We start from the raw sequence: 15,632 nt of genomic DNA, 5'->3' as shown, positions 1-15,632 counted from the left end.
GATTGAAGAAATTACCTTTCGATTATACTCGATTCTCGTTTGAAAATTTTACCTAACGTAATTCAAGTTGTTAACAAAGTGTAGTTTTTTTTTTTTTTTCTTTACTTGTTGTCCGCCGATAATAAATTGTTGAAAAAAAAAAAAAAATGTTGCGGGATCTTATCATCGTAATGGATGTTTTTAAACTCTATTGTATTAACATTCGTTCTTCGAAGCTCTGGCAACGAAAAACTATTGTTTCCAGAATTTTTTTTTATTTTGAATTATATCCATACGTTGACCCCTCCTTCTGTATAATTCTTGTCACTTCGTGCTACCGTAATTTCGTCATTCGTCTCTTTCTCTCTAATCTCGCACTCTCTCTCTTTCTCTCTCTCTCTCTCTCTTGAAAGCCTCTCGACCTAATTATGCGTGCTTTCTTGCCAATCCTTGTATATAACGTGCATATATCTACCCCGAATCTGGACTAGACTTATACTTTCTACATATGTAAGCTGAAGAGTAAACGTATGCAACTATACATTTATATACATATACACCAACTTTCCCATTTACATACGCTTGGAACTTGTTGAGACTGCTACAGTTAAACCGATTTACTTTAAATATGTATGTTCAGATGAACATGCATGTATAGGTATTCGGTACACCTTGTTATATTTTTTTCTTATCGAGTCATTAGAGTTCAAAGAAAAACTTCCCCTAACGATGTACATACATATGTATGCACATGATATTTACATGTCGTATAAAAATTTCAGATTTTCACTTCGAATTCGTTAATCCGACCTGCCCAATCATTGTTTTTTGGTTGTTCAAAACTTTTCGCATTCCTACGAAATTGAGTTTTGTTTTTGTACTCATTACCTCACAAACATTGTCGTCCGTCTATCGACGAGTAGTTGCTGATAATTCTTCATTCTTCCGATTTTCTTTTTTTAATCGTAATTCCAAGGCATGTGCTTTCAGATTATGCTGCATCGTCGTTGCAAGTACAGTGTATATTTTGATTTATGAAATAATATTTTCAAAAAATTACAGTTTCGTTCATTTCGGCTGAATATTGTAGTTATACAATTTCATTCAATCAAATGACGCGTCGGAGATAAATACACAGAGATATCGATTGCATTGAAATGAATTATGTGTATTAGCTATATACGATATATACGTAAACGGGGACATCGGGAACAGGCAAGATACAGTAGCGGCACAGTTGGTTGGCATTTCTGCGGTAGATTGTCCGGTACCTGAAATAGAATGTAAATTCGTCGTCTGTTTATATAGTCGTGTGTACATGTACGTGCATGTAATACCATTCGATATCATGTACCATGTACACGCCATATGCGTCGACACATCGCTGTTACAGGGTGCGGTTACAACGCTCGCTTCGCGGTTGCGATGACACGATAAATCCTCTTCGTTGATCCTGGATGCATTCCGCCGCATATGCTGCAATAATTACGCGCCTCGCGCAAGAACGGCAATACGAATGAAAGACGGTAGCTGGAGAAAACAATGCTCTTTCATTACGCGCTATTGAAAAGCACACGGGACAATGAAAGAGAAAAGACGGTGTACGACGAAAAATATTGTTTATTTAGGTGTAAAGATAGAACGCCGGTACGATGATCGCATGCCGATGTGATACAGATTATGTGCTGCAGGTGAAACAATAACTTCATAAAAAAAAATGTAGATTTTTGATGAGAGTGTGATCGCTGTGTTGTTTGTTTATTTACTTGTATTCTTTTCTTTTTTTTCTCTTCTTCAATATTTTTCACTCATAATCCGTTGAATAAACCATCAGTTAACGAAGATGTTCTTTGTATCGGTATTTTTCTGCAGGTACCGATCGTTGTATAAAAAAAAAAAAAAAAAAGAAGTCAAAATTTTACAGCGTGTGATGGAAAACAAGTTTAAAGAAGTTTTTGGTGAAAATAAAATTAATGTTGAAATAAAAAATTTAAATTCATGGACAATCATGAATATTCGAAACTTCGTTACTATTTTTTATATTGAATACTGCTGTTACATTAACACTTGACACTGAGGGACGAAAATGTGTACTTGCAAAGTTGAAAATTCGCGTACAACGTCTGACAGAATTTTTGTAACACGACGATGAACCGTGACAAGCTTCGCTCGGCTTGAGTCATCCTTCGGTTTCAAGTTTTGTTTAACGAGAGTATAGGAAGGTGTAATCATAGAGTTAGTCATCCATTATTAAGGAAAACGTATAGCACGGCACACGTTTAATTGTAAAATCAGAAGAAGTCACCGTTGCTGTAGGAATTTATTGGAAATCGAGATTGCCTGGTACGAGCATCGTACATTTGGATAACCATCTCGAATCGATCAATTTGGAAAAAGAAAAAGAAACGAAGAAAGTAAAAAAAGTCGATTGAACGAGCGTAGTGACTCTCAATAAGATATCAAATCTCCGAAAACGTAGAACGACATCGTTACACGTCACTCGTAACATGTTCACGTAGATACCCATAACTTTTGAAGCGATCGTCGATACGATATTGCTGCAATTGCAGCCAAGTGAGGCGCAAACGGCGTTACTGGCACGATTTCATTGGCTGTGTTATACGGGGAAAGTGTGAATCGTCTCGTATATCTCACACTGTTGGAAAAATTTAACCAGACATAATCTGACAACGAGTCCAATTTATATTTGTGTTACTTGTTACAATTCTGTTAGTGAATATGACACATATTTTTGTGATTTTAACACTTGAATTGTCATATCAACATTTAATTTGTAATTTTCGTTTGCTTTTTTTTTTTTTTTTCATGAGCTAAAATGAAAAGAAAAAATCAATCTGTTGCTTGTGAACAATTTTTATACTTACAACTCAATATGGGAACAAAAACACGTACGTTGTATATTAAAACACTTGTATTTCACAAAACCATCATTTTTACGGCTTGATCGAGTACAGATATCGACGGTATACCTCCATTCATCCGATAATAATTTTATCCTACATTTGGTTGAAAATATAAATATCGTTCTCAAGTATGAAATTGATTTTCTCAGTTCACCTGAGTTTATGAAAAAAAATAATAGTAATAATATTAATTAAAAAACATGGAAAGGTACAAAATATTTTAACCGCCCCCCGACACGTGTCAATATTATTCGAAAATTATTATATTTACAGAAGATTTGTTTTTGTTTTCTATACCTAATAAAAATATGTATTCTTGGAGTGTAATCGAAAAATTTCCCCAACGAAAGTAACGGCCACCTTAGCGTGTGGATCCATAATTCTTCTCTATTTGGTCAGTAGCATGAAAAAATATTGGAACCACCCTGTTTTCACAAAGCTTTCCCCTACTTTCAAACCCCCCGGGAGAAATTCCCGTCAGTCGTCAAATGGTGCTTTGATGGGCGGTTTTGAACGAGGGAAGAAAAAGAGACTCTCATTAGTACCATCGTGTGTCATTTCTCTGCCCACTATCGCCTATCTCTTTGACGGGCATAAATGTGTATAGGCGAATTTCATTTACGTGGACAAGCGCGTATAACTTACACGTCTCTGTGTACACAATGTCTGAACGTATCCACTGTTTGCATAAGTTGAATACGAGATAGTGCGATCGCGATATATACATACGTGAAAATCTAATGTATCGTACACTTAGTTATCGGGAAGTGAAGCTTGGCTTGGCAATAATTGTGCGAATCAACTTGGCCGATGCACAGAATCGGCGTTACGTGTTTGGGATGACGTGGAAAGCCTGGTTTTGTCACGCTATAAATTTATATATTGAAAATAAAGTCAAATTTGCGGTATTTTACAACATACCGTACCTATTTTAAAACATGGTCTGCGAATAGAACGTTTAAAATTTTGATGATGCATGGCGCTGGACAGGATAGCTTTGACGAATGTGTCCGCTGGTATAATACAAGGTTTTTTTTTTTTGTTATCCTCTTTCGGAAGAGAGTTTACGTGCCAACCTTTTTCGGGTAGTGTATGATCGTTCTAAAATGGCGGGTACGGCGATTTATTTTTCTTCTTTTCCAGTCGGGAATATCTTCGTAACGGTCAATCATATCGTTGTTTTCGGCAATTTCTTCTCTCTGACAAATATGAGGATACGATACGATTATGAATGCGTGTATAAATATTAATCGTGCTAATAATCCCGAAAATTCAACTCTGGTACTTTAATATACTAATTATATTGTTATACCCTGCGGTACGTGCACCGTTTGTTAATTGTTGTAGTCTTTTAATCTTAATGATGGTGAGATTAGCATGAGAACATATGTAATTGAAAGAGTCTCAATTTTTTCGGAATATGATTGAAGCGATTATTTGCAGCGTAATTCTCCGATGTTGCTGCATTAAAATTTTCTACCGCGCTGGAAATGTTGATCTAAGAGTACAGAGCTAATTAGTACTTATCTATGTAGTTCAAACGCCACATTAGGCTTTTAAAGATCCAATTCGAGCATATCGTTGAAACAAAGATATAATTTCTGAGGATTTTAGTCGTACTCTCAAGTTAACGAATTTGAATTCATCCGAATAACTCCAAGGAAATTCAGGAAAATTAATGATTATTTATTTCGAATAAAGAATACTCGTAAAGCTTTCAAACGATTAGGAATAATTGGCGAAATCGTTGCTCCGAAGTCTCGTTCGCAGTTTGCTACTCATGGTACGAAACTCCGGATGACGTCGACTTGATGGAAATTCCAGGTGACTCAAATATCATGTAAAAATATATATATATTTATATATATGTATGTATAAGATGCCGAGAGTGTTTTGAAACTGAGTGGCCACTCGGCGAGTGGCGCGATATTAAAGTAAATAAGTAAGATTTCGCCACGAGGTTGAAGTTGGGCGCAGGGTGAATGTCTGCCTCGGCAATTGAGGCGCAATTTGAAACGCGGCTTCCGAGGGTCCCGAGGCTCTCCTCGGTATGCCAATTTAAGAAAATGACCTAGGAATTTTACGCATAATTTAACATTCTTATCTCCCGTCCGCGCCTCCCAGCCTGACTCATCGTCACATCTCGTATCTCTGCATGTACGTTCTTTAGCAACATAGACGTATGTAGGTAAGGCAAGAAAGTACAGCAGTTATCGACACGTTTATGACACCCGATTATTGACCCGTTTATTTTTCAAAATTATAAATTTACGGCACAATTTGTGAATTTCTCGACGACTAAAACCAATTTCTAGTGGCTTAGACACTGGAAATTTATTCTTTGGTAATTTTAGAAACAAGGATCGAACAGACACAACCAAAACAGGTCAATAACTGGTACGCTTAACTTTTATCCACACTGCACAGCGTGGACTGATAGACGATTCGCAATGGCTTCGTGCTAAAAGTTTGAAGATAAAAGTATGCAATTTGGAAGTAAAAAAAAAAAAAAAAGAAAAAAGATTTCTCCGGTTGAATCTTTTGCGTATGCGTGACGTGACGTCGCGTCTCTCTTCTACCGTAACTACTGCAGACAACCCCTCGAGTTTAATATAAAATAATTAATTATCGCGACCGGCAGGGGCGGCGAGTAGGTACCTTCACCAAACCACCACCTTCTCCTGATAATAAATTAAGGTTTTGAAAAATATCGCTACATTGTAACAGCACGTGCCGTGTTGTATAATTATGTATTGTACATTACGCGCGTATTTTCAAGGCATAACAAGCGATTTATTAAAAAATATATTAATTCCAGCGTTGTATTATTCGCTCTATAATGGGAAATGAACCCTGCTTTTAATGGTGATTAATTTTTGTGTAAATCAATTTCAGGTATGATGTATAATGAAAAAATTTCGCAATCAAAGATCGTATAATGTTATGTATGTTGAAAATCAGCGAATTAAATTTCGCTAATAAATTATATACAAAAAATATAATTTACCGAATAAAATTGGCCGGTATTATGCAATGTAACTTTCAGGTAACCACCTTTATACCTATCCCAACTTTCACTTCCGAAACCCGGCTTTGGCGATAAATCGCTGAATTTGCTTCTTTCGCGTCGAAGCTTTTCGGTGAAGGTGATTATAGTTTTCGGTGCAGCCGAGTGTAATACCACATAATAAATTACCCACCCGATACGATACTTTTGTTCCAAGTATATTATATTACATATATGTATATATATATATACGTATAATATAAGTATACATGTGTATCTATACATAGGTATAAGCATGTATACGCTTCGGTAGACTCGCCCTGCAGGACTCGGAGGTTTTTTCTCGTTCCACCTTCCGAAACAAAAAAAGAAATAATTTATTACCCCTCGGAAATATATAATATATACATATATATATTATATATATAATACACACACATGTTCATATATGCTTACACACATATATATATATATATTGTATATATTGTATATGGGCGTATGTAAGTATCGAATTTCCTTCATCCCCTACATTTATTACTGTATATATACGTACGTATTGTATACCTGTATACGTTATATTTGCGGACTGGACGCGAACGCCCACGAGTACTGTGCAAAGTCAATTTAACGTCTATCCGTTTTCAGCTCTTACAGACTCTCGAGCTTTTCCTGCAGATCCTCGAAACCTTCGCTCAAAGAAACAAACAGCCCTCTGTCAATTTTCCCAATTTTTCTCGGCCGATTTTCATCTCAATTTTATAGCAAACGTATTTTCGACGTTGTTTCTTTTTTAATTGCTCAGATATTACGCAGTTGCGAATCAGCTGTTGAAAGCGTTCCAATTTCTTTTTTTTTTTCATGCCTCGCGACACAATTTTTAGCGAACCTGCAATAGGTATACATCGTGTATTTTGCATGAGAAAATTTTGACAAACATTGAAGAGTTTCGCGCGTGCAGCGTGTACCTTATACTTAATGAATTTGCGTAGAAAGATTCGCGCAAAGTTGTATCAGTACTGTATACGTAACATGTTTATAACTCTGCCTCTGCGAGTTTAATTCAGCACTCACCGACTAATTCGCGAGTCACCAGGCTTTTAATTAATCCAAATGACGTTCGTGTAACAACTTCGCAACGTGAACTAAAACACGAATCACATATGTACATATACGTACACAGTTGTAACAAATCTAGGTGCTGCTAATGTAACTCTTTTTCAAACCGACAAATTATTGCTCACATTATTCGTTTAGCTAGTATCCTTCGTACGATTACATAGTCAATTACTATAACCTTCTATTTCAAGAACTTACCGTAATCGTAACTTCGAAAGCTTTAATTTGTTGTAAACCTTGTTTCAAACCGCTTTTCTCTTCCATATATACAAGACATATGGATAATTGAGGAGAAAGTTGAAAAATTCTTTGAACAATATTGTAGGAGGAAACTTGTGAAAATAGAACAAAGAATTTTCATAAATACACTTCGATATTATGTACTTTTTGAATCAAAAAAATACTGTGCAACTTTGATTTGCATCTCCTCGAATGTGAGTTCAGTTCGTTCATATAATTTTGGTTCAATTGACGCGGCGTTCGAATCGATTTTAGATTTCTGATAAGGAATTTACGTACACGTCAAAATCACTTTCCGTGATAATAATTTACCCATACGATACTACAGTATCGGTTACATGGGTGTAAAAATTCCCAAGGTACACATATACGTACGTATCATTGGTATCTATGACGTGATAAATAATTCACAAGGAAATCTCCCCTTCGTGCAACGATTTATTCGCTACAGGTATACATTCTTTGCAGTGTATGCATGTGTGATGTGTCTATCATGCAATATACACGGATGTACATATGCTTAATATCTCGCGGAACGGTGTGAACGTCGCGTATGCGTATTGCTCTTATCTTTATTACACGCGGTGGGATCTGCGTAGAAAATTTTGTGTATGTTCGTATCATGAATATAATAAATATCAGTCAACTGTATTAATTTGTCGACGTTAATTTTTGGCAGTGTAATTGAACCGATAATATATACAACACTTTGATGTACACAGCCCTATAATTAATCACCTTATACGCGACGAGGATATACAAATTATCCGTGGTCATTAAAATATTTATAGAATATGATTATATTTTCATCAAATTTTTCATCGAGTTCCATCAGCATCGGTATCAAATTCTCTTTACCTATTTTGCGTATCCTTGTAGGTATAATTTATGATTTTCAATACTAATACATTAATTCGATCAAATGTTAATAAATAATCGCCCTAACTTCGCTATCGTTATACTAAATTTAAATATACCGAAAGATACAGGTTTGAATAATAATTCGCTCTAGTTTATTCGAGTATAAATGTATACGTATTAAAACTCGGAAGTATGCATGCATATGTATATGTATGCGTAATTTGAAAGGGGCGTAGCGACGCGAACTACACGCGGGACTTTAATTTCATTGAAAGTAATAAATTGACGCTATAAATTCTTACCCCTGTTACTGCTACGTTTTCGGACGCTTTCTCGTTGCTGCGTGTGATAAGCATTATATACATATAATACAAGCATGTATACCTACATTGTTTCAATGCGTATACTTGGTATTATTCTCTGATAAAACAAAACAAAACTTCGTTATAGATACACTGTTTGCACGTGTGTGTATAATTTATATTATATTTCCCCACGATCGATTTAATTTTCTTGCAAATGCGTAAGGATAAGATTCGGTTAATAAATCAAATGTATATATAGCCAGAAATAAAAGAGAATATTGAGAAGGAAAGAAAAAAAGAAAAAAAAACGAAGGAAAATTATGTTTGTAAAATTAATTCTTCTTCCATTTATTTTTTGCGAGCTTTTTATTATCAGTCTTCTTTTTCGGTGGAAAGTAAAAGAACGATATGAAACAGGGAAAGAGAAGGAAAGAGGTGTGTAAGTCGATTTTCTTCATCGCGAGTCGTCGATACCTCGATGTACATACGTATGTACGAGTGGATGTATGTATACATATGCATGTATATAGCCGAGGGTTCAGCGATGTTCGACGACGTGTCTAGAGCAGTGCGACGGTGAAATTGAATTTGAACTTTCTTCCTATCAAGTAACTCCGATCAGCATTGGTTTATACCCCTGCATATAATCCATGAGTGTATATTAACAGAAATAACGCCCTCGACTGACTCTCTCTCCTTCTCTCTCTCTCTCTCTCTCTGCATTCGGGGGCGTATAATCTCGATCTTTGTCAGGCGATTTACGTATCTCGTTTAACTTTGCGGCTGTGGAAAATAAAATCAACGCTATATCTACTTTATACACTCGAGAGATATCCACGGCGTAATGGAAAATTGCGAATACGTTGTTTTTAAAAATTTTAATACTCTTTTTAAGTAATATTTTTCAGTTATTTATTATAAATGAAAAAAAAATTTGTTACAGGTGGAGGAAATTCGCGAAATGATAGACAAGATCCAGACGAATGTTGAAGAAGTCAAGAAGAAACACAGCGCCATCCTGTCGGCGCCGCAGACAGATGAAAGTGAGTCTAATGAGCCAAATTTTTGGTCGTTTTAAATAAATCGTCAACTGTTCTTTTCTACTTTTCTCGAAGCTTGAAAATATATTTCACAAAACTCAAAGTATCGAATCATTTGGATGTACGGAAAGAGAACGGAATTGTTAGGTGTTACATGAAAAATACGCTGCAGATGCTGCGGGTTTATAGATATATATATACATCTTTTTTCATTTTCACGTTTTTTATTTTCAACGTGTCAATTTTCGGGACATTGAAATTTCACGTACCTTATCATCTCCACCTACACGTTTCGATAACGTAATCCACATTATATACGGTCTGTTGGATTTTTGTTTGATCGTAGAATAAATGTTGCGTTATTATACGCTATATCACAAGTTGCTATCATTGATGGATTTACGCTTTTTTTAAAAAAAATTTAACCCTTGTTTACTCTCTTTTTTTGCTTTAGTTTCTCGGTTCTTACTTTTTAATGCATTACGATACCAGGACATACTTTACAAATTGGGCAAATTGAACCGATAAAGTTGCGAATTGTTTGCCGAATTTCGTACGTAAAACTGACGTAGTAATTATTATTATTGTTATTATTATTATTTTCTACAGTAACGTTATAGCCTTGCTTTCAACATTTATGACACACGTTTGAATAATCAATCGCGAATTTATCCTTAATCAAACTGATGAAATATCGACGAGTGAGAGACGACGTAAGCTCAACGAATAATCGCGTAATCGCTTGTATACGTATACCTACATAAAATTTGGTGAAATGCAAGAAAAATTATGTTTTTTTTTTTGCGTTCATTTCTCCGGGAATATTGTATAAAATATATATTCTGCAAATAAATACGATAATTCCCATTGTTGCAGTGTCAAATGCGTTGAATTTCTTTTTTACGATTAGCTTTACGTCGCGTCGCTTGCGTGTTAGTAATAAATTGAAAAAATGTAATGAGCGCCTTTGTTACGTGTCTGTTATTTTTATACTGCATGAAAAGAAGGATGAGGGGAAAAAATCGTTAAAAACGATGGGAAATAACCAACGCTGATTATTATGATTCTCAGCAGGAGAAAAACGTACAATATCGTAAACGATTTTTTCTCATTCCTCTTCTTTTCTTCTCTTCTCTTTCCTTCTCGTTCGTTATCATCGCTATTATCGCGGCAACAGACCATTTCCAATCACTCACCAACACTTTGTACGTACAACATAAGTACCTTCTACATATATCACATATAAATTACAACAGCAGCGTCATTTTTATTTTTTTTTTTTGTATATTTCTCTATATTCGCCTGATTCAACATCTTTCAGTGAATTTTAATTTACCGCTGACGAGATCATTTCAGCTCGATGGAAGAAAATTTGATGTTATCATATATTATTAATTATAATAAGCTCAAATATGTGTAATATTGAGGTTACGAAAATCGTATTTTTAATTGGGAAATATATTTTATATATAAATACATATATACTACTCATCATTGATTCAGACATGAATATTCTTCTACTTCGTATTCTGCACACGCGTTTGTCTCATGTTAAAACGAGGCTGTTTTACAACCACTCTGAAATCAGTTCAAAATTGTAAAATAACATACCAAGCACGAAGTGCAGCGTAAAATGCACGCCGATTTTTCAGCTGATACAGATACCTAGTTTTCAGGTTGGTTTGTTTCATCTAGTTTTTCTCAAAACTCGGTTTCGAATGGTCCGAGGACACTCGCGGTTTGAGAAAAAATTACGAGCCGTCGACGAGGAGCGGGAAAAGCTATAGTTTATCATCGTCCTTGTCCCGGTTAGCCAGCTAGCTCTCTTTTACACCCACATTTTACGTAGGTATGTAACAACAGTAGCTGCTGGATGATGCTTTGAGAGTCGGGGCGGCGGGTGCATTGTTGTCCGGGTTTTGCGATCGACTTTTAACCAACCCTGCAGACTCCTAGTTCTCCCCCTCCCTTACCTCTGCGAAAAAGAGAAAAATAAGGGAGAAATCGTTGGCGAATATACCGCAGGCTTTACAACGAATCACGTGTACAACTTTGTCGAGCTCTTGTTATTTTCATAGTAGATTTTCATGATCGCTCTGAAACCCTTCCGGTTTTTTATCCGTATCCTTAGAACTATATCGTAACCCCGATATAACGACAATCATCGAGACTCACGAACCGCGGTTGTTGTCCAAGGATTTGATCGAAGTTGACTCGACTTGTTATGCGTTAACCGTCTTCTCGCCGCAACAGGTTGATTCGATCTGTTATTAATTATTCGATATAAACGCGTCTGTGATAAGAAATCGCGAGTCGTTTCGTAAATTCTTCAACTCACCGCTGCCGATTGTGTGAATAATTTTGTTTTCAGTACGCGTTGGAAAACAAAATCTATCGCCAAGTGAATTTTATCGCTTCTATAATAGTTCAAATGTTATCTAAAGTATACGATCTCAGGGCTCGCACACTCGGGGAAAACTTGGAAAAACGAGATAACTCGGGCAATTTCTTACAGCATGAAAAAGTGAGGGGATTTCGAAAATAAGATTGGAATTTTTAGTCTGTCGAAGAAATAAACTTGTTTTTAAACAAAGTACTATCGATGTAACTGATATCTTAACCGTAACTTATGGTTTTACCAACATTAAATTATCGAAAATTTTTCTCATTGCAGTTTTATTTTCGTGCTCTTTTGCTCGCCGGCGAACTTCTCACCGTACTTTCAATTCCTTGAACTGTATATAATATTAAAATGGTATCATTTTTCCATTTGTTCTATTTCAATCGAAGCAATTGATCAGTCGCAATGACCGCGTTCCAATTCACTAATTCTCAATTTTATTTGTTTACTTGTGATCTGAATTTCGCACAGCGGCCTGGAAAAGCTTTAATCATCGCGACATTAATTCTATAAGCTTCCCATCTACAGTAAAACGCGGGCGTTACATGCAACGATTTATGCAAATTACAAAAGTAGAACGCCGACGCCGTGGTTGCCTTGCATATGCATTTTAATAACAATAATTAAACCCTTTTCTTACGTTCCGCATCCGCGTGAATATGCGCTGCAGGTGCGACAAGATTGTGTAATTACGCAACGTCGTTCTTTTTTTCACGTGCGATTGTTCATCATTTATGTACTTTTTTTTTTTCACGTTTCTTTCGTCTTACGGCAGGGATTTTATTTCTTTCACATGCTGCGATTTTTGCAAAACTTGCCTCTAGTTTTGTTTATATATCATTACAATATATGGGTATAAATATCTGGTGGAAATTACATAATTACTTTATAATCCGTGATTTATTCGTACTGTATTGGACGTAATCTATGTAATAATGTGCAGCTTTATAATAATAATAACAACAACAACGATAATAATAATAATCATACCGTGCACCGTGCGATTGTGTCGCGATCTCTCTTACAATCCTTGAGCATGGATCAACAATGAGTTAACAATATACCGTTGTTATATCGCAGCCGATTTTAGGTCATTGACTTTCGTGCACGCGTAAACCTTATTCTTCAGACACGCGATATACGACATAGGATTTAAAATAAAGAGGAATTCAACGCGTTTGATTATTTTTCATCCTCTCTCTTTCCATTTCTCGTAGTTTTAAATAATTCACATTTGCATACTTACCAAGCGTTACATGATATAAATATATCCTGAGCTTATTTTGTTTTTTTTTTTTCGTCGCAGGCACACGGATTTCTATATCGGGATTATCTATACGGCCGGAATATTCAATCGATTCGATATTTTTGTAATTTTATATCGCGTCACCCTCACGGATGACGTATATGCGGGGATAAAAGTAAAACCTTGTTCCGACGACCTCTGTACAGTATCACTTTGGTATATTTTATAGGGTGACGGTGTCAGGATTCTGACGTAAGGATTATATATACTCTTCTCCCGTCTTTCAGTATCATTTCCAATTTTTCGCCCCTGTCACTCTCCCTTCTTTATCTTTGCTTTAGATTCTTCTTCTTCTTCTTCTTCTTCTTCTTCTTCGGCTAACAATAAGCAGAAATTTTTGTACGCGATTCACAAGCTCTGTCAATATGACCAAAAACTCACTTTCTCGTAAAAGGAGAAGATGAAGAAGAAGAAGAAGAAGGAAACGCCGCATGCGTGCATATTTCAACTCTTCGCGAATTTTCACCTATACATAAACACGTATCATTGAAAATATCGTGAAATAATTCAAAAACTATTCTTTAGACAATACGCAATCAATTTTTCTCAATATACAAAAAATCTGACAAACAAATCAAAATAAAAAAAAATAGAAAGAAGAAATTTCAGATATTACCGAGTTTCCGTTCGGTGATCTAACACCTACCCATAGTGTGAACATTTGTTACACAACAAACTTTTTTGTAATAATATTTCGATACAAGTTTACATAGTCACAGCATATTCCATATTACGTAACGCGTCGAATTTATCGAATAAAATTCGAAACCCGTCAACAAAATATAAGTGTGTACCGTAAACGGTAGAAATTCAACGAAAAATTGAAAAAAAAAGTAAATAAATAAAAATAAATCGAACATCAGCTCGTCAGAACTCTCGCGCGGTGATTAGAGAAGATCGTTACCATCGCCTGCTGCACATGTGACGTCAACTCTCTCTAAATATGTCATTTATCCAACCACAGCCGCTCTCTCTCTCTCTCTCTCTCTCTCTCCCTCTCACCCTCTCGCTCTCTCTCTCTTCCCTGCAGGGACGTCGAAGTCCCGGGGATATATTGATCTTGTACAACGCGACGGGTTGTTATATACCACTTCAGCCTTTACTCTGCGGGTTTTCCACGTTTCATCTCATTTTACTTATAAATTATTAGGCAACAAATATTTGGTGTACGTAAATAGATATAATTTCTGACCATGTGCGCTCGGAATATGCGTTTCTTCTCATCGACTTATGCACGATGCATATACAGTGTGTGATTATTGTAAAAATATATACATATAACGATGATAGAAAATCTCGCCGTTACTGGAAATTCAATTTTACCGTAGGGGGTTGCATTTTCGCTGTTATACCGCGAAGGGAGGATTAGGTCCTGGAAATCCTCGGTATAGCAGGATATCTACAACTACTAATTGGAAACGTGTCTCTCCCTCTATTCTCGTATATAACTTTGGGAAACTCGGAATCTCGCGTAGATTTCCTGTACGCGGCGAGAAATTACTCATCCTTGTGTTCGGTGGCGCTGCTATTTATTTAATTCTGTACGCAGGATATGTATCCTGCGTTTTATGCGTCCGTTTTTGTACGATACTTATGGTTTAATATTATTATACGCGTAGGTACACTCGGGAGCAATTTATTTCACAATGTTGCATATGTCGTCGACGTTGACTCAGGCAACGTTTGTAATTAACTAACAAAAATATTCGATACAGGTAGATTACATAGAATTACTGTGAGATTGCACGTTTTGCTTTATGCAACTTGATCGTTATCATTTTAATCATCGGTCGTTATACTGAATTTGCGAAAAATTAAGAGGATAGAGAAAGAGATTTTACTACCGCCGTGTGGGGTATAAATCTGTACGTAATACGGATTTTTGAGATTAATGTCGCGGGGAGAATCGAGATGAATTTAAAAAAAGAAACGAAATAATCTCGATTTGTTTTTCATACTCTTGATAAAGAGATTTCTTCGTTTAGAGTGTTAGAAAATGAAACTAAATTCAGTGCTTCATCGTCAGCTATATTATTAAATATTGCGCAAGCAATTTTCAAATTTCAAAAAAAAAATAAAATTCCGCGTATGATGTTATACAAATCTTATACACGAATCTCATCGTTTGGAATCACATCTGCTAATATTATCATACATGTATACGAGCATGTATATATATATATATTAGTACATATATGCATGATAAAAAAGGGAAGTTAATTTTATTACCGTTAAACTTTTTTTTCCTTGCATAACTCACAATCGGCTGTTGTAATTGCGGCGACGCGACAGAAAAGAAAGAAGAAAAGATGTAATTCCTTATTTAACAAATATGATTTCGACGTAATCGTTCTGCTGCAACTCGATTATATGGTTATAGAGAAATTTAATTTCGCTATTGGATGCGCATGCATGTCGCATACACACACACACACACACATATATATATGTAT

General features: G+C 35.7%; 1 protein-coding gene across 6 annotated transcripts in view; it reads left to right on the top strand.

The window, feature by feature from the left end:
- Positions 1–15,632, top strand: part of LOC124212411 (syntaxin 1A) — an 84,502-nt gene that overhangs the window by 8,239 nt on the left and 60,631 nt on the right. For all 6 annotated transcript variants that reach the window (XR_006881637.2, XR_011176430.1, XR_011176432.1 and 3 more), the window contains exon 3: positions 9,376–9,475. Coding sequence is in view for 2 of the 6 variants with exons in the window: in XM_046612379.2 (XP_046468335.1) it covers positions 9,376–9,475 (100 nt within the window). In the remaining 4 variants the exon portion in view is untranslated. The remainder of the gene's footprint in view (positions 1–9,375; positions 9,476–15,632) is intronic.

The sequence above is a fragment of the Neodiprion pinetum genome, chromosome 2, assembly GCF_021155775.2.
Source record: "Neodiprion pinetum isolate iyNeoPine1 chromosome 2, iyNeoPine1.2, whole genome shotgun sequence".
NCBI lineage: Eukaryota > Metazoa > Arthropoda > Insecta > Hymenoptera > Diprionidae > Neodiprion > Neodiprion pinetum.
The sequence above is the reverse complement of the archived record's forward strand: the minus strand, read 5'-3'. Positions and strand labels throughout refer to the sequence as shown.